At 41.8% G+C, this 19853-nt stretch overlaps 1 protein-coding gene across 16 annotated transcripts in view; it reads left to right on the top strand.

Annotated features, from left to right (window-relative positions):
* Positions 1–19853, top strand: part of TENM4 (teneurin transmembrane protein 4) — a 1656871-nt gene that overhangs the window by 1521002 nt on the left and 116016 nt on the right. For 10 of the 16 annotated variants that reach the window (XM_065029145.1, XM_065029736.1, XM_065029665.1 and 7 more), the window contains 2 exons: positions 5968–6153; positions 12397–12423. In XM_065029145.1, the coding sequence (XP_064885217.1) occupies positions 5968–6153; positions 12397–12423 (213 nt within the window). The remainder of the gene's footprint in view (positions 1–5967; positions 6154–12396; positions 12424–19853) is intronic. The other 6 variants (XM_065029994.1, XM_065029946.1, XM_065029796.1 and 3 more) reach the window with 1 other exon arrangement.

Here is a 19853-nt window from a genome sequence, read left to right as displayed (position 1 = left end):
GCAGGGCCTGTTGTGATAGGACAAGGGGTGATGGTTTTAAAGTGAAAAGGGGGAGATTTAGATGAGATATAAGGAAAAAATTCTTCCCCATGAGGGTGGTGAGGTGCTGGAACAGGCTGCCCAGAGACACTGTGGATGCCCCATCCCTGGGAGTGTTCAAGGCCAGGCTGGATGGAGCTTTGAACAACCTGGTTTATTAGAAGGTGTCTCTGCTCATGGCAAGGAGGGTTGGACTAGATGAACTTTAAGGTCCCTTCCAACCCAAACCATTCTACAATTCCACTTCTGTATTACAAGTCACCATGTCTGTTATATCAATTAAAAAAGGCCATGAACAAAGCATTACACTGGTGGCTAGTGTTTGATAAGTTTCTTTTCCCACTTTTCTTCTGAAATATCAAAGGCAACAGAGCAGCCTTTTTATTCTTCAGGGGACAGATTTGGGTCAATTTTCAGCAGGATATGAAAAAAAAAAAAAAAGAGAGAAAGAAGAATCAGGTACAAGGTTTTTATTTGTATGAGTAATTGCTTTAGCATTCTTACTTCTGAAGTGCTGCTAATGGACTGTGACCTCATTACACCTGGTACAGTGCAAACGCAGAACAAAAAGGATAATCTTGGCCTCAGATAGCTGAGATACTTAAGCGTTAAGTGAAGAACTACAGAGACATGCTGGTGGAGACAGAATAAAATGGCAGTGCAATTTTGGTCAATGCAATATGCAGAATTTGAGGCACATCAGTGTCCACTGTCAAGACTTTGAGTAGGGTTCAAGGTGGATTAGGGTTTTTAGGAGAGCCTGGAGGAATTTTGAGGCAACCTTTACAGATCAGGGGGAAATCTTTCCCCCAATCATGAGTGGATAATGAGAAAAAAAAATATATTGTTTAAAAAGTAGCCAGCAAGCAGTCGAGTCTGGCCTCATGGGATAGTTTCTGGTGAGGGCGAGCAGCAACGGAATAGAGCAGGTTCTGCAACTAAAGATGGGTCATTTAATTTTGATTATTTGCATGAAAAGTAACCAGAATCCTTTTGGAATGGAAAGGCATTATCCTTTTCTAAGACTAATGTCTATGATGCATCTGAGATCTCTGGGTGGACCACCCAAAACTCAACAGGGCTTTGAGCACCATGAGTTCCTCATGGAAGAAGTTCCAGGTGAATCATCCTCAGGAGCTACATTTCTTCCTTGACCCATAGAGAGCAATAAGGTCCAGTTCAGTTCTTCAGGTAAGAGCTGAGGTGGAATGCAGGCAATGGAAGACATCAATCCTTAGACAGCAACGTGGCAAAAAACCCAGATGGTAGAATAGAAATGAACGTGATTGGTTAGACAAAACCCCAGATCCATGCATCATTTACCATCCATCAGTGCCCACTGCAAGCGTTGGGGAGCAAAAGACATAATTACTCAAAGTCCTGGTATTTCCCACAGAGGTGCGTGAGCCGGTTGTACCTTTTGAGGACAGAAAGCCTCATATTTGCACTTAGACCTGGGCACCACGTTTGCCCAGAAAATCCCCTTCCTTCAAGGAACTACAGGCGGCTTTGAGAACTGCACGACAAGACACGTAAAACACTCTAGGAAAGGATAAGGAACGGCTAAACTGTTCATACAAACAGCAGAAGAGATTAAAGATGAAAGGAAATATTTAGTCACCTTTTGGGAACAGCTGGTGTGAAAATATTTAACGGGCAGGTCTTTTATGCACCAGCACAGCGTTCTAACTAAGCTTAAATAAGCAGGAGCAATATAGTACAGCTGGCCAGAGTGTGAATACCGTAATGGGAGAATTAAAAGCTTTCCTTCTCATTTGCTCACGCAGCTCAGAGGGTAGCTAATCATGTGCTCTAATTTTAACAACTGAATTGGGAAATGTACCAAAAATAATGCAGCTTGTGATAAGAACAAGGGTGGCAAATTCTGTCCCTGGGACTGAATGACGAAGAAACAATTCACCTGCCCTTTCCTGTAAATCAGCCTTGGTCGTCTTGAGCTGCCTGATAAGACCCATATTTAAGTGGAAATTTAATCTGAAATCCATTTTGATCATTTCTTTGAGTGTCACCAGAAAAGTAAAAGCTACTCAGTCTATTTAATCACCCATTAGAAACCTGTGAGTGTTTAAGAGCGCCGTGTTAGAAAGGGCCAGGGCGTACGGCAGGATGTGTGTTGTAAAGCTATTTAAATTGTATGGTTCCCATCTATCTTTAAACTGGCAGCTAAATGGAAGCTGCAGATTGAGAGTTCCTGGCTTCTGATTCCCTGTCAGAAATAATTAAACTACATTTTAGGGAGACTGTCGTAAGCAGTTTGCTTCACGATGTTTTTCACAGCTGAGGGTCTTTATCGCAGCTCTTGGGGCCTGGGAACACAAACCACCTTATATATCCATTATATATGAATTATACATTCGTAACCTGCAGCCTGCACCTCTGGTGGGTGGTGGTACAACTGGGGTCTCAGCTGGATGGGGAATGAAACCCAAAGTGTTCCCCGTGTTCTGGGTTAGCCTGAGATCGGTTTGGTTCAGATCCTGCAGTGCGCGTACAGAACCGTTCCCTGGCAGTCTGTTGTCTGGGAAGTATTTCAGTCAAAATGCAAATGTCCCAGTGGCTTTTCCATCCCTTTTCATAGAACTGACTTGACAGAGATTTTGCCTTTCAGAAAGTGCTTTTTTTTTCCTCTCTTCACCATTTTTGAATGTCACTCCATTATCCTAGTTCCACACCTTTAAATAACTCCGAAAAGACTTCTGACTATCACTCAAGCAGCTTCCTTTTGTCCCTGTGTTTTTTCCTGAACTACCAACCAGTAGATATCTGACTTACTGTCATTTCCCTGACTTATCGACGGGACACAAGACCAGGTGTCAGGACACGTTGGATGTCCTGTCCCTCTCACAGTGTTCACACATACCTGTAGATCCACCGCTTCTTTATGCCTTGATTACTTTATCTGTGAAAATAGAGGTAACATCTTAACATCAGAAAATAACCACACGTAGTCAGACTCATTTATATTCTCAAACCAAAGAGAAAATATTAAGTAAATAACAGTAAAGTCCTTAAGATGTTCACATGGACTTTGGAGCCACAAGGAGCCGAGTCCTCCAAGATGCCAGTTTTCCCATCCATTGCTGGAGATATTTGTGTCTTTGGAATTTCAGAGCTTCACAGTCAGCAGTGGAAATTATTCACAGTGCATGTCATTGGGCTTTGGAATACTGGTGCTATTCCCAATTAGAGATGGGACCCTGAATCTCAAATCTGGGGAACAGAACCTAATGAAGATGTGAAGTAACCAAGCTGTTGTTCTCTGGATTGCTTCGTGAACTGGGAACAAGAAAAATTACATGTTATTTAGTATTCTGAGGTGCAAAGTTCAACACGGATGAATGAAGAATGTAAAGCAATAACCAGAGCAGCCCTATGGTGAAAGGCTGCTGGAGGCACCAAAGGCCGCGATGAGACTTTTCCAGTTGGGGTTTAAATATAATACCCGCAGTCTCAGACTTTGTGCTTTCTCGATGTGTTTCTTCTCAGCTTGCTGAAATTTTAGTACCATAAATCTAGCTTTTTGGTTTTTATCTGCTGTTTCCCCCAGACTTTATAGATCAGGTCAGCCAAGGAGAGACTTTTTTTATACTTTCTTTTTCTTTTACTGCAGCTTTATAGCTCCATTACCTAACTTGCAGCCCTGTGTGTTCACATACCATCCTGACCAGCCCACACTCCATTCCAGTGCTGTCTGGCAATTGGGGAAAGGTGTAGAAAATGCACACGTCTGGGCTCTAACCCTTTAGCAAGTAGATAATTACCCATCCCTTATGTTCATAATGGGCACTGCGGTAGGATTTTACCTCCCTCGCATCTAGGAGCTGTGAAAATCTGTGTCACAATGCCAGATGCGGCGTAAAAACTTCTGATAGCAACTCAAGAGTCCTTCCTTAGCCATGTGTTAAGTGATAGTGTAACTTCTACTGACTTCCAATAAAGTTTACATTAGATTCTGCGACATTTAGGGAGCCAGTGGTATGTGCACGAGGTGCCCAAAATTTGATTCTAAATGGGACAGGCAAGTTCCTGAGTGTCTTAAGCATATTTGTAGTCCAAAGTTCTCTCATTAGAGATTTAAATCTGTAAGACTAAAAGTTGGAGAGAGTTTGGAGACATCTGAGATGCTGCAGCGAAAGGAGTTCAACTGGAAACTGTTCCACCACCCTGAGCTGTATAGTGAGCAGGAGCCAGATGTTGTGTTCTTGTTGTACTTGGAAAACGAGGTATTTTCTAGACTTAGGAAGCATTATTATTATTACTATCGTAGTTATCACTGCCTAAAGAACTCTCTGATCCTTGGAGACAAGGTGTAAGGGGCTGAAGACCTTCCAGCTCTCTGCAATGGAGTTGAAGTGGATGTTCCAGCCCCAAATCAGGAGTGTGTCAAAAGTCCCCGAAGAGCCTAAGCTTCCTCTTACCAGCAGTATTAATTAGCAAAAGACTAAAGCCCAGTTAAGCAAGGCTGAATTTCAGTCAGGTGTGATGTTAATGCGGGTTGAGTGGGTTTGAATATTTTATGTGCAGCCGGTGGCCCGAAGTAAATATCTTGTATAATAGCAGTCGCATCAGAAGCCTTGAGGCCTGAATCCTGCCCTTAAAATGGTCAGAGGCACAAAGAGGGGCACTGGGGATGGGCTGGTGCCTGAGATACCCATTCTGGGGTACGAATTTGGGGCAACGGGGAGAAAATGTGCTATAAAACAGCTCAGTCAAGCAGAGGACTTGAGTCCCAAACATTTGGGAACGTTCAATCAAATTTAGGTGCACCAAGGCAGGAAGGGAAGGGGGGAAAACCTGAAATACATCCCAAATTGCCGCTCCTCTGATGGCGGAGAGTGTGGTTACGGTTTATAGGAGATCAAAAGGGAACAGTGAGGTGATGAGCCTGGAGAAGAAGAAATAGATTCATTTCATTTCAACTGTAGTATAGCACCACATCACTATTTGTTTTATTTTTATCTTGAAATCAGTCCTATATAGTGATGGTGGTTAAAGGCACTTTAACACCTGACTTGTGGGTACCTGTTCTCTACAAAGTCTCAGTTTTTTCAGACAAATATAGTACAGATGAAAACATGAAATCTCCCAAATTCATGCCAAGGGCATGCCAGATTTTAGCCAAAATCTCACTGCTGGGCTAAAATATTATATATATATATATCTGTGTCATCATTCCTACTGGGGCTCATGGAGGGTGGGAAGGCAGCACCTCTCTTTTTTGGAGGTAAGTACCGAAATGCCCAGCCTTGACTCCGTGTTTCCATTAACTCCAATGAGACGTGGCAACAAGCACCATCCTATAAACTCCAGCTTGTGTAGCTCACAAAAAGAACCTGGTTGTACCTCTGAATGCCAATTTTTAGAGGGGTGGTAGGAGAACAGAGACAGAGCAGATGCACAAACTCAGTAGAAATAGAAATATTTTATATTAATTTTTAAATAAAAAGGTTTTAATGAATTCCATCCCCAAAACCATGGGTTAACAAGCTATAAACAGGCTTCGCCAGCGCTTAACTTTAGCATCAGTAGTTTATCACCACATTATTTCCTCGCTTAGCCAGATTTTAATTAAACGTGACTTTTGTTCTGTTTATTGGAAGAGCCTTCCCCTTCGGATTTGCTGTTCACAAAAGCTCGAGGAGTGCAAGAGAATTAGAAAGCAAATAGGAGGCTCAATCACAGCAGACCCCCGCAATCCGTGTCCGTCTCTTTTTTGTTTGTAATATACTTATTAGATTCTTATTGTCAGGAAGGATTAGCCTTACGAGCTCCAGGAATTCCTTTCATTGCCCCGTAAGGAGAGGTAGTGAAGTGTGGCTGCTTTTCTTAACAATAACACCCTGGATTTTTTCTCTCTCCCTTCTCTACACCCACGTCCCCTCCTCTCTGTTCTCTCCTCTCCCACAGAGATTTGTGCAGCCGACTGCGGAGGACACGGCGTCTGCGTCGGGGGCACCTGCCGCTGCGAGGAGGGATGGATGGGCACAGCCTGTGATCAGCGAGCGTGTCACCCGCGCTGCAACGAGCACGGGACGTGCCGGGACGGCAAGTGTGAATGCAGCCCGGGCTGGAACGGAGAGCACTGCACCATTGGTAGGGAGAAAGAAAAACTGGCTACTTTTCCAAGAGTAATTGATGATCAGGGGAGGAGGAAAGGCGCATGCTTAACTGAATATGTGTGACTTAGTGTAGCATGAGCACCTTTGTTCTTGGATTTCGAGTTCTGACATCATACATTTTCATGTGGGAGCAAGACAAAATGTCCTTTCATTTGTTGATGACATGGCTATAGATATTTTTTATTATCAGACGTGAAGTGCACCTATGCGGTGTTTGATCTTATAGAGACAAGCTGTCTAGATGCTTTTAAAAACATCCTACTTTGCCTCTCTCAAAAGGTCTTTCTGTGGCCTCCAAGACTTCTCTCTGTTCATGTCGACAGCATTTTCAAAAACATGCATCTGACTGAAAGTTTTCTTTTATTTGCTCCATTATTTGCACGGCCACTTTGCTTGCCAGTATAAAAGAGGAAACCACAGTCATGTTACTTCTGGCTGATATTTTACACCGTCTTGCTTATCCCTTGTCTGCTCTGCTGCATTTCTATCCATTTCACTTCCCTCTCTCTCTGGTTCTGTATTCCTTATGCACCTGGCACTTACATTTAGCTCTCGGTGTCATATCATTATTATTACTAATAAGATGCCACCACTATGCTGAAATCATGCAAAGACATGAAGTTCCCATGTTAAGCAGTTTGCAGCATCATTAATGAAATGGCTTGGCTTTACCTTCCTCCTTCATCTCACTCAACTCCTTGATGCCTTTTCCCTTCTTCCTTTTTTTCTGACTGTTCAACCATTTTAGTCCCCATTCCGTAGTCCCGCTATAAATCGGTAGTATTAAAACTCCCCAGTTGCCATTAATTATACATTAACAGAAAACTAAATTAGTGAATCCAGTTCTGCTCTCAATAGTACCTATCTGAACCTGAAAAAATTCAGGTGACTTTAGAAGAGTTATTCCAGAGTGAGAATTCTCCTCCAGACTTTTTATTTTAATCAGCTTCCTTTAAATATAAGAAAATTTAACCCTTTGTTGCTTTCATTATGCTGTGATACATATAATAATAAATTACACTACATCAAAATTAACCCCTAGCAATATCTAGGCAAACATCCGCATAGTTATCTGTGTGGAATATTAACTTAGTTATATGTAGACATCATGTTTTTTGGCTTGAACACCACGTAAATTTGCCCATGCAAAGACATACGGGAAATGAAGCCTGATCACAATATTTTAATTCCAACACTAAGCTGATGTTATAAACCATATCTGTGGCTCATTTCTACTTATCATTTATTAATATTTATGCTAATGCCACCCTACCAAATTATGGTCTCCACATGCATCCTCTAATGAAAAATATCTGGCTCTTAAAACTTCCTCTGTCTCATTAGATATTACATTCTACTTTCTTTTCTATGTACCTAGCAGATTTCATTTCTTTTCATGAGGAAGAGATTAAAAAAAACCCTTTCTTAAATGATGTTAAAATGAAAAGAGAGCAGTCCTGTGTTAATGGGAATCCTGTGCTTCCGTAATACTGTTTTATAGCCTTGTGTTCAAGCGCTTCCATTTGGAAAGCAACACAGATTCATGAAAGAGTTTTAAAATAAAGAAACAATTTTCAGCCAGAAGGCCCCAAATCCAGGGGGCAATTTTATATGAAAGTCATTTATGCACCAAAAAAAAAAAAAAAATCCTTATTCATACCCTCAGTGCCATTTTATTAGTTCTGCTGCAAAACTAAAATGCCACTAGTTCGCTGTGTGATATTTCTCCACAGAGCTGATATGCCCAGACTGTTTTCCAACAGCAAGGTTTTATCTCTCCTGGTAATTAAGTTTACCCCATTATTTGTAGTATTCCTCACTCTACGTTTAAAGAGCCCCTGTTATCAGGGAACAGGCCGGCACCGCAATGCAGTCAGCAGTGCGATTTGACTGGTGCACGCTATCGTTTTGGGTGGCGCTACCTTCCTGTTGCAGTAAGAATCATTCTTTAATACTTAGAGTGCTGGAGCAATCCTATTTCTTTTCACTTCCCTCCCACCCCCCCACCCCAGCTTCATCTTCTTGCATGGTGATTTAGCAACAAATTTGTACACAGTCTCATGCCTCCAAAGCTGTAAACCGTATTTCCTACAGAATATTTCGCTGATAAATGTGTAGAATGTAAAGGAGATTTGGCAAAGTCATAAATATCCAAGAAAATTGAATAGCTTTAGAGGGAGTAATAAGCTAGTTATATTGGCACAGATGAAAGGACATTGACTTGGAATTACATTAAGTATGTGGAAAGCATTCCCCTTGTCCTTGTGTAATTTCCCTGCATGGCAACTTGTTCTGTTGACAGTAATTCCATATCTGTCCGTGTCATGGCCCGGTTTGCTTTAGCACCAACAAGCACAAAACCCCATCGCTGCAGTGACGCTTTAAGAGCATCGCCATGTGTGCAGGTAACAGGGTAGAAATGGATGATACGAGCAAAGGACACTTGATCCATTTCCCGCTGAGCATGTTCGAGTGTAAGAAACCCTTTTGTTTTGTAGGTCGTAGGAGGCTCTTTCTTACGGTGTTCAAGGGAACTCTGATCCCAGTGGGTTAATTTTGTTTGCTCATACAAAGGGTCGTGTTACCAAATATACCGGCTTGATTGCTCACATTCAGAGATTTCATTAGAGGAACCCCAGTTAATTCCCAACCAGGAAATTGAGGCAGAAGCTTATATTCATCACCCTAATTCAGCAAACTTAGTGCATCCAGGAAAAGAGTAGAACAGAAAGTTGATTATACAACTGCAGGAATCCTGAAACCCAGCAGAATGGTTTAATCAGTTTACTCTGATTTCTTAAAGGAAAAAAAATGACTACAACCACAATGCAAGACTCCTATGATGTGCTCTCCAGCATATTCCAAATTTGCCCCCAGTTAGAAATGTTTTAAGAATTCAACTTTCTTCTGTTCTGCCCTAAACCACATCCGGTGAGCATGCTGAGGTTTGGGAGCGTTGAATTTAATGGTGAAATAATCCCTCTCACTGTGGGCTCTGAAAGGCCAAATTACAACTCATCTCTATGGTAGGTTAGTCTATGGGATTGATTCGCAGAAAATGTCCTGGGTTTAATAAACGACTTCCAGAAATTTCCCAGGCTTCAAATTTAATACAGGTGCTGTCACCTGGATAGTGCCCCAGGTGCTGTGCATCCCGCCCAGAGATGCAAAAAGGAGATTTCACTCTTCCTATGTGGGCCTTGCACTGAGATTAATTGTATCTGATATGTGAATCTGTACGATGTTTTACTAGCATCAAGCCTTAATCCTTCCATTCATATTAGGGTTATTTAGAAAAATAACGGCAGAGTGGGCTTCCTGATGTGGTAGAGTTGGGATGTTTGTCATCGTTGAACAGCCTGGACACAGGACCAAAGCCATCCGTAGAAGTTCAGTTGCTGCACCCAAATACCACAGGGTCTCTGGAGCTCTGAGGGACCAGCATTTAGCTCTCCAAACACACAACACCCTATCTAGCGGGATTTCCAAAGCACCTCAGTGCCTAATTCCCATTGATCTTTGCAAAAGCTATGTGCTTAACTCCTTTTGAAAACCTGGTCCTGGCACGCACTGGTGCTGTTTGCAATAACAAGTGCCGAGACAGGCAGGCAGACGGACAGACAGGCAGACAGCCCGTCCCACACAGGCTTCTGCTTATGGCGCCACGGGGCTGGTTTTTGTTTTACTTAGCAAAACTCTGATTTTTGAGAAATCTGCCCCTTTAAGTTTGCCTTTCATCAGCCTTCTTGCATAAATAATCACATATGTTCTGAATAGCCGGCGCTGTAATCACTGCTTCTCAGTTTCTGCTGGAGCAGCTGGAATCCAGACGAGGCACATTACAGGTGGATCCTGCTCTCTTTTCCCTGGCTAACACGTCACTTTTGCCAGATAAATCCATAAAGCATCTCGGTCCATGTGCAGCCCAATGTAAAACAATCCCACCATTGTCTGGTGAAGGTTCCTGCTGCCCTCAGCCCAATGGAGCAGATCCTCAGCTCAGGTGTGTCCTCAGCTGAAGCTGAGCTGGGTTTGACCCTCTAGCACCCACCTTGCCTGATTGGGATGGACACCTTTGGGCGAGAGAAGGCCACGGTTATTGCAGTCAGTGGAAAAAGATGCCCATGCCGCTTTGTTCTGATATGATTTTGCATCAAGCTGAAGGTAATCTGGCCTTAAGAACTTTGGCAGCGTATTTGACAGTAAATGTTAAGCACAGGTGAACTTCAAAGAAAGTCCCCGTTGCACAAACTTGTGCCATCGCTGGTTCAGCAATGAACATCCACTTTCTCCTCTCCTTCAAATTTTCGTGAGCCCAGTTTAACTGCAGAGATTTCACTGAGGCTCTGTTTGGTTCCCCCCACAGGGAAGATAAAATGAAGAAAGAATATTTAGAAAATGGAGAAGGAGAATGTGGGGGGAAGAAGCCCTGTCCATGCCCCAGCATCTCTCACTTCTCTCTTCCCTCTCAGTGAGCCAAGAGAAATGTTCATGGGATCCTTTCACAATATGCTTTGGATAAAACAATCCAAGTTAGCTGAGGCTGGTGAAATCAGATGATTTTCAGATTGAGCTCCCCCCGTAGCAGATAAGAAGAACCAATGGCTTCCAGGAGTGACATGGAGTTGAGTGTGATGCCTTTGGGTGCAGAGGACCTTTCCTTCTGAGCACCTACAGAGTTCCTCAGCATGTCCCACATGCACACAGGGTGTGCAAAGTCTGTAGATAATAAGATGATATTTTAAGGCCAAGAAGTAAAACATGGAAATGAAACTCTATGGGTTTAGAGAAGAAAGGTTCGTGCTACCATGGAATAATCCCATAGACGGCTTCCATTGTTTTTCACATTACACAAAAATATTCTCTCATACCTGACATACGGTTGGTGTTGGCAACTGCCACCACTGCCATCATCTGCACAGCAACTGCTGCCCGAGTTTAACAGGTTGGGCTGCTCTGGATGTCAAAATCCGAGCAATGCAATCCCAAGCTTCAGCCGTCGTCCAAGGGGATGGTGATGCTGTTCCTTCCCATATCGCTGTCCCTACACTGGGGTGATTATTTTATATAATTCCCCATATATTTGACATAAAGCCCCATAGCTGCCCCACACAAGGTTAGCTCTGACCCTCCCAGCCCTCTCTGCTGACTTACAATAGTGCTTCGAGGGATGCATCAGATTCGCAGGATGGAAAAGTAATTCCTGCAAGGGCTCTGACCTTCCAAGTGGGCAGTCGGCATGAACGAACCTGAAGCAAAAACCTAATGAAAGGGTTCCAGGACACAACAGAGAGCGAGATTGCAGGGAGCAGATGAGAGAATGAGGGAGATAACGTGTAAGCAGCTAATGAAAGGCAGAAATGCAAGACTCGGAGCCTCTTATTTGTTAATAAGGACCAGCTGCTGCCAGGACAGAGAGTGCCGCCTGCTGGCGTGTGCAAGGGCTCTCCAAGGCAGGACTTCTGTCTTTGCCACCAACTTTCTGTTTGAGCCCAAAAAAATCAATTAGAAGATGTTTTTCCAAATTAATATTTCATGGGAATTGGGCACATGACTGCTCCCTCTACATCTATAACCTTTTTTTTCCGTAGCCCTCCTTGGGATGAGTATATTAATACTTAGTTATCTGTTAGAGCTACCATGAGGTTAGTTTAATATTTGTAAAGTAATTTGATCTGGGGCTAGAGGATGCTGTATAAATGCGATGTATTACCTTTAAGAAGATCCAGGGAAAAGCCTCTCCCAGTCTGGTAAAGTCACAGAACTGTGCCTCTTTGTGCAGAAAAATATAAGACAGGTGACGTGGAGCACTTTCAAATTACCCTGGTTTCCCTGATGAAAACAAAAGCAGTCAGTAAAACAGAGGTAGACTATTGCAAATGAGCAGAGCATTACAATATTCTGCCCTTTATATATATATATTTATGCATATATATATGCCTATATATATAAACACCTAAATATATATATAAAACTTTCCTGTTTCTCTTCCTGATCTTAATGAGCGAAGATGCCTGAACGCAGCCTCCTTGAGCTCTGTGACTGAGGAGGGCTGTGCTCCACCCTTCTCCCTTTTTTTCTCTCCTCATAATCAAGGTTTTTCTTTTCATATCACAGCGAACTCTCCTTTGCCTTTCTAGCACCTGCACAGTCTCGTAGTAAGCCGCAATGCACTTATTCAATCCTACCTTAAATGTCCTGTCTTTTATCTCCCAAGCTCACTATCTGGATAAGGTAGTGAAAGGTATGCTCTTCCTTCCTATTTTTCCTATTGTCTTTGTGTTTCTTTTTTAAAAAAAAATAATAATGCACCGTGAACATACTGTGTTGAGGTTGCATCTCTTCCTCGTTGTCACCAAAGTGCTCCCTAATGTCTGGAAGGGTGAACTTTCCAGTCATTTAGGTAGGAAACCCCTCCGTAAGTTCTGTGACCCCATGTTGACATCGTATCCGTGTTCCTACCCGTCCCCTTGTCCCTGCCCTTCCCTCCCAATCATCTCTCATCCTCACCCCTCCTACCCAGGTAAGGCGAGTCAGGAGGAAACAAAAGGGCCTGTGAATACAGCAGGAGCCCTGTGCACTGGTGTGTTTTAAATTAAATGTCTATGGTCCGTTTTGTAACAAGCAGGTGAGTGCACTTTCCATGTGGAGTCTTCGTGGTTTTGACCCATGAGTGCAAAGACATGGGAACTTTGAGTAATAATATATATATTTTTTTTTTTTCTTAATGCAAAAACGTTATGACATCAAAGCCTCTGGTTGTATAAATCTGCAAAATCTCTTGAAATTAGTGATGTTGCATTAACAATGAAATCCAAACCTGTGTTCCTATTTCTAAATGTAAAGCAAGTCTAGGACCCAAGTCTTTCTTTGCCGAAAAGAAATAACTGTTACAGAATAGAGGTAACTGCAATCTTAAAAGAATCTCAGTTGTTTATTAATCAGAGCAATGAAGTAAATTAATGTAGGGCTTTTAAATAGAAATAGACAGTTCCACAATGCACTTGGCTTTTTGGAAATATTGAAATAGCACACATCTAGTTAAATACAACAACCTGACAATAAATATGATTGAGTTGGACACAAATAACTTTCTACATGGCTGACTTGATGCTAACAGGAGCACAGCGCTGACACCGCGCAGCATCATATGTTTGCTGGTTAAACAAACCAAAAAATCAGGTTGAACAAATCAGTTTCTTCCGTAGCATTACCCTCCTTTTCAGGTTGTGAGCAATCAGAAATAACAGCTGGGAGAGGCTGATCAAGAAGGACAGAGATGACAAAAAATTTGCCTGCTGAACAGTTAAAATGAAGGGCGCTTGTGATGGGACAAGAAATACAGTTGCCCTATGACTTCACTTCTCTGGATGAATTTACAGTCGAGTATTTCTCTCTTGTTTCTGTTGAGACTTAAAGGCAGGTTTGGGTACAATCACAGATGGAAAAAACTTCAAACAGATGAACAAATATTAATGATAAAGAAACGTCCATAATAAGGAGACATTTGTCTTCTGTGGGATGCAGCAACTGGTAGCTGTCCTTGGACCCCTGTTTATAGATCAGTGGATTGTTCAGTGGTACTTAGTTTTCTCTCATTGCTTAGCATCAGTAAAACATGCTTGACTTTGTTTAAATTAGGAGAAAAAAGTATATTTTCCTTCTTAGATCAAGGGAAGAGGGTCACTTGTGCATTTACAAAGCAATAGTGGTGACGTCTTTAGAGGAAGATCTGGGCCGTCACTATGGAGTGCTATCAGAAGCTCCTGTTCATGTTCAACATCTCCATGTTTTGCATTGCAAAGCCCCAGGGCTCTTCCTTTTCATCTCAACATATATTGGAGAAGTCTGGATCAAAAGGCAGCAGATAAGCAGCAAGGGAATAGAAAAGATCGGAAATCAACCTGCACAGCCTGGCTCCAGGGACCTTCAGTACTAATTTGCCCATTCAGTAGCCCAGGTTTTTTTTTACTAAGTGTTCTGTAGCTGCTGTTTTCCCTCTGGATAGTCTTTTGACTCACCTTTGTGCTCCAAAGTAAAGACACATTATATTTAGTGAATATTTCAGTGGGTAACAAGTTGAGCAACATACTAAGAATAAAAGATTCTCTTACTGTGCATGGCCTCATTTGGAAAGATTAGCAATAGCCAAAACATTAAAAGTACATGTTTTTTACTTGGCTAAGTGCACAATGTGCATCTTTCAAAACTGAATTACCCATGCCCTTTTGGCTTTCTTAATTATTAACATCTTTCTGGTCAGAATCCCTTCCCAGTAATCCTGTGTTGCCAAGGGTGAACCTGATTTACTGCTGAATCTTTCCTACAGCTGTACAATAAACCACTAAGTCAGAGAAGATGCAGAATTGTTTCTAAATTGGAGGACAAATTTCGGTAGCAAACATCAGCATGATTAAAACAAGAAGCTCTAACTAGAATTGGAGTGGAGTCTTCTAAACGAAGGCCTAATTAACACTGGTAATGTTTGAAACATAAAGAAGTGCCTACTATTAAAGAGGTGCTGATTTTAGAGAGACATTCTCCATCCGAATGCCATTGGAGCTGATGATCCATCAACATAATTAATTTCCATTGTTAGTTATCAATTCTCACTCTTAAAAAATAACCACACTACCACTGTAGTGAGGCATATAAACAGCTTGTCTGAAATGCAAAGATGCTGAACAACACTTGAATTCAGGGATGGCTGCAAGGTGACTTCTCTGGGCTGCTCCTGAAGTCTGAAAAGTGGTGAGGACCCAAGGTCCGACCACAGTCAGTGACCTCATTTGTTCAGTTATAAGCAACAGGAGCTCTGACAAGTAACGTCTTAATCTTCATTTTACAAGATGCATCTGATTAAAGGTTGGTTTTCAGGACATTTTACTGGGTTTCTAATAATTTGCAGGGATCAGCTGATGTTTTGTTCCTCCTCTTTAGTCCTGCAGAACTTCTGCAGGTCACCTGCTGATTGTTCTTTCAAGCTCCAGGTGTTCGCATCCTCACATCTTGCATTCAGCTGTGTCCTCCCCATTTCAGAGCTCGATCCCTATCTACTGGGACTTGTTAGAACATCCATCAGGGTTTTCCTACTGACAATGGAGGATAGATAATCACCTTTTAAGTCCAATTTTAAGTGGCAATGAGGCTTGGCTTGAAGAGAAATCCCATTGAACATTGTTTAGAGCTGGATGAATTAGAGAAGGCCTTAACTGTGCGGATCATTAAGAGCAGATTATTTTACCAACAATCTTAAAATGGAAGAGTAATTTCCTATTCTGGTGACAGTCTCCATTGACCCCAAGCTGAGAGAGTTGGGCTTATTCAGCTTGGGGAAGGCTACAGAGGGAATTTACTGTGGCCTTTCAACACTTAAAGGGAGATTATAAGAAAGATGGGGATGGACTTTTTAGTAGGGCCCGTAGTGATGGGACGAGAGCTGGTGGTTTTAAACTAAAAGAGGGGAGAGTCAGATTAGATATAGAGGAGAAATTCTTCCCAATGGAGGTGGAACAGGTGGCCCAAAGCAGCTGTGGATTCCCCATCCCTGGAAACATTCAGGGTCAAGTTGGATAGGGCTTTGAGCCACCTGGTCTAGTGGAAAGTATCCCAGCCCATGGCAGGTGGGTTGGACTAGGTGGTCTTTAGGGTCCCTTCCAACCAAAACTATTCTACAGTTCTATGATTCTATGACTCTGATACTCTTTTCTTCTCTTGAACGTCCCACAGCAGCATCGTCTTTCAGCAGAGCTTTCATGTGCCTCAGCTGGAAACTCACATAAAGTGGTGTGTGTCCCCAGCCTCAATAAACCCTATTCATATGTTTAATTCTCTTTGTCACCTGAATACTGTTAACAAACATAAACAAGATCAATGGACCATTGGTGACTCTAGCAAAGAGAAATCAGAGCTGCAAGGTTATGGTGGTGTAAATCTGTGGGGATTAAGCCATCCCGCTGTGTTGATATTCAGAAGCACTTTGGAGCCAAGATGATCTTGTTGCTTTATTCCCCAGCATGGGGGAGACGAGAGGATAGAGTTTATTTTTATCATCTTTTTGTCAAGTGCTTTGAAGTGCACTGTTAGTGGAATGGGCAATACTGTGTGTGTTCCTGTCTCTGTGGTGGTAGTGATGGTCAAGTCTTCATGCAGCAAACCAGTTTAGAAATTGTAGTACTTACAGGTCCATTCTTCTAGATATATTGGCCTACACGTCCATGTTATCTTCTGACTTTCTGAAGGAACAAGTCCTCTGACAGCTGTTCTTTAATTGTTCTGTTTTCTGTCAGTGGTTTCCTTTCTAATATCTGATAACTGCCTGCTCTCCTACCAAACCCCTGGCACAGGAGAGCTGCAATTTAATCCTCACAGCACTGATACTTTGCTGTACCTTGTAACGTGATGGTTAATATGTTAAAACTTTGATGTCCGTGAATCTGTGAAGAAGAGTTTATCTCATTAGGAAACAGTTATCTCTGATTCCTTCGAAGGGTTTTATCTCACCAGGAACTGGAGATGACTCTCCCCTTGGTGGGAAGGGATGAACTTACTTTCTAGACTTTAAAGATGCCAAGACAGTGGAGTATGAAATTACAGGTGGGAGTTATTCTACTTGAAGTATCTACAGCACAGAAGCTTATCTTTCGTCTGGTCACCCTGGTTTCCCTTAATAATCAAGAAGAGGAATAGATGCTGTGGGAAGGCATAATATCCTTAAATGCTTTCTTCTGTCTGTCCTTTCCTGACTGATGCTTTTCCTCTGCTTTCTGAGGCACTCGACTTAGTTTCTCTGGATCAAAAATACTCAGGGGAAAACCTGAAAGTCCATTCGAATACACATTTCATATAGACAATGAATTTCATATGAAATTCAAAGACATAGGACTGAAAGGAGTCTCCTCAGGTAGAGTCCAGTCTTCTACTGTCAAGGGCAAGCACATTGTGTAAAACTTTATCTAAATTTACCAAGTTCTTTGGATAGATAAGTGAGACTTCATTTCCTTAATACTCATACTGGGAGGCTACTCCAAAACTTCATTCATTTGATCCTGGCAAATGATTTTTTTTCTTTCTAATTTCCAGCAAGAATTTATTTGTGTTTAGTTTATGTCTATTTGTTCTTACGTCACCATTATTCTCTTTAGCTTAAATGGCTGTTTTCCCTTCTCACTGTTTATCTGTTTCATGAATTTGTGGAAAACAATCATAATGTTTTCAGCCTTTGTTGTGCTAGAGTAGACAAGTCAAGTTCTTCTCATTTTCTCAAATGCAGAAGGTGCCTCATCCAAATTACATCAGGTATTTTCTGCCACAATGCCCCCTTTCCTAAGCCTGGGAGAGCAGAGCATGTGCAGTTCCATACAAGCTCCTAATTTTTACAGTTACATTAGTATTTCCTTATATTTGACAGACACTCTTCATCTGAAGATCATTTGCTTTTCTTAGTCTCAGAGCAAATGATCAATCACTACAGTATCTTTGCTGTCTAATAATGTTAGATATTTGCTTTTGAGGTCTTAGTTCCAAATATTATGTAATGCAAAATATTGAAACAAAACTGATAAAATGGAATCCTTCTTTTCCCTCTGAATTTTCATCATGTGAAACCTCATAGGCCTAACTTAAACCATTTCCAGGATTCAGATTTGTTCCTACATGGCTTGGAACCAAATCGTGAGACTTTTTGTCTTAGGTCCCAGTGAAAACTTCTAAAATCTGTCTTCTTCCCATTGCAGAAAATAAGAGTCTGCTCCAGGAATTAAACACTACTTGTTGGGTTCAAAATCTAGTGGTATCCAACCCTTTTTCTCTCATTCTTCTACAGTGGTGTCTTCAGTTTCTCATGACCCAACTCTTTTTGGTACAGCACCTTTGCAAGGAGTCTCTTCTCGTCCTCTGCAATTGCAGGATGGAAAATACTTCTTAGGATGGAGAAAACCATCTGAGAGTTGAAATAGTAAAAACGTGAGGTGTGATCAATGTTGATGCCCCAACCAAGCTCTAACAGAGCCATGCAGAATACACAGAGCTTTCTTCAAATGTTTCTCACCTGGACAAACTTAGGCAGATTTATAAAAAGGAATTAAAAGTTGTATCTCTACCATCAGGATGGTCCCATCCAAAGTGAATTCATCTACTCAAAAGTGGGATTATCTACCTAGCTAAGTAACCTTAGCAGGTTATTTTAACAATTCACTTCTCTCATTCTCCAAATGCTTTTTGCTTATACTGAAAGTAAGCAAAGGGAACAAACATGAACCAGCTCTAGAATGGAAAAAAAATCAGAATAAATGGTTAAAAACTTGACACTGTTGTAAGTAATTGAAGGCTGGTTATTAAAATGGAGAATTTCAAGTACTCTTGCCTATAAATAAGTCTTCTGTGCTATAAAAATACTAATATAGTGTATAAATAACAAAATACACACATATACACAAACATGTTCACACATTATATGCCCCCCTCAGAATACACATTTTGAAAGACTGAAATATAACAAATATGTCTGTAAATGAAAAATTTATTTAAGGTCCTTTTAAAAGACTTTTTCTTACCTCCCTTTGTTGCTTTTTTTTTTTTCCTTTTTGCCCCTGTAAACCTCTCACTTGTTAGAAAAACAATCCTAGAAAATAGGTTAAATTCACCATTAAGAAGTTCTTTAGTTAAAAGGCATTTTTGGACAATCTTTCCCCAGCGCAGGACACACGATGATGTGATGTGCTCCACATGCTGTCTCAACATTTCTTCAGCAACCACTCGTGCATCATGCGGTCAACCAGGTGTTGCAATGACACAGACCTTTCAGGTCTCTTTGCCATCATGTTGTCACCCTTTAGGACAGGATAAGACCTCAGGGGAGACCTTCTCGCTCTCTACAGCTGCCTGAAAGGAGGTTGGACCATGGAGGGTGTTGGTCTCTTCTCCCAAGTAGCAAGTGATAGAACGAGAGGAAATGGCCTCAAGTTGCACCAGGGGAGGTTTAGATTCAATATTGGGAGCAATTTCTTCCTGGAAAGGGTTGTCAGTCATTGGAACAGGCTGCCCAGGGCAGTGATGGAGTCACCATCCCTAGGCGGGTTGAACAGACACATACATGAGGTTCTCAGGGACATGGTTTAGTGCCAGTGTTGAGTTAACAGTTGGAATCGCTGATCTTGAGGGTCTTTTCCAACCAAAGTGATTTTCTGATTCTATGATTCTCTGATTCTATGATTCTCAGTCTGTGATGTTCGCACAGTGTCACACACAAACCTGTCTTGCAAAGCTGAAGGCCTGAAAAAACCCAAAACTATATGGCAGGACTGCATAACAGACGTATAAATAGAGAGAGCTTTAAAACAGGGCTCAGGAAGACTGAATTGTGCTCCTGGTATAATCAGTCCTGCTGAGTGACCTTGACAGTCACTTCAGTCTCTTGTACTTCAGTTTCCTAAGCTGTAAAATGTGGCTTACATTTCTGACTGCTTCTCGGTAAAGATTTTTGAGCTCTGCAGGTAAAAAGCCCCCAGAACCATGTGAGCTGAGCAGCCTCGCTCACACCGCTGCTTACTGTGGAAATTACTCTGCTATTTTCTTGGGGGACGGAATAAAAGGATGGAGATCTCAGCAAGAGGTCACCAGATGAGAAAATCAAACCCTAGTGAGAGACTGGGAGCTTGGTGTTCATCCTCCCTA

This window comes from Columba livia, chromosome 1 (assembly GCF_036013475.1).
Source record: "Columba livia isolate bColLiv1 breed racing homer chromosome 1, bColLiv1.pat.W.v2, whole genome shotgun sequence".
NCBI classification, from domain to species: Eukaryota; Metazoa; Chordata; class Aves; order Columbiformes; family Columbidae; genus Columba; species Columba livia.
The sequence above is the reverse complement of the archived record's forward strand: the minus strand, read 5'-3'. Positions and strand labels throughout refer to the sequence as shown.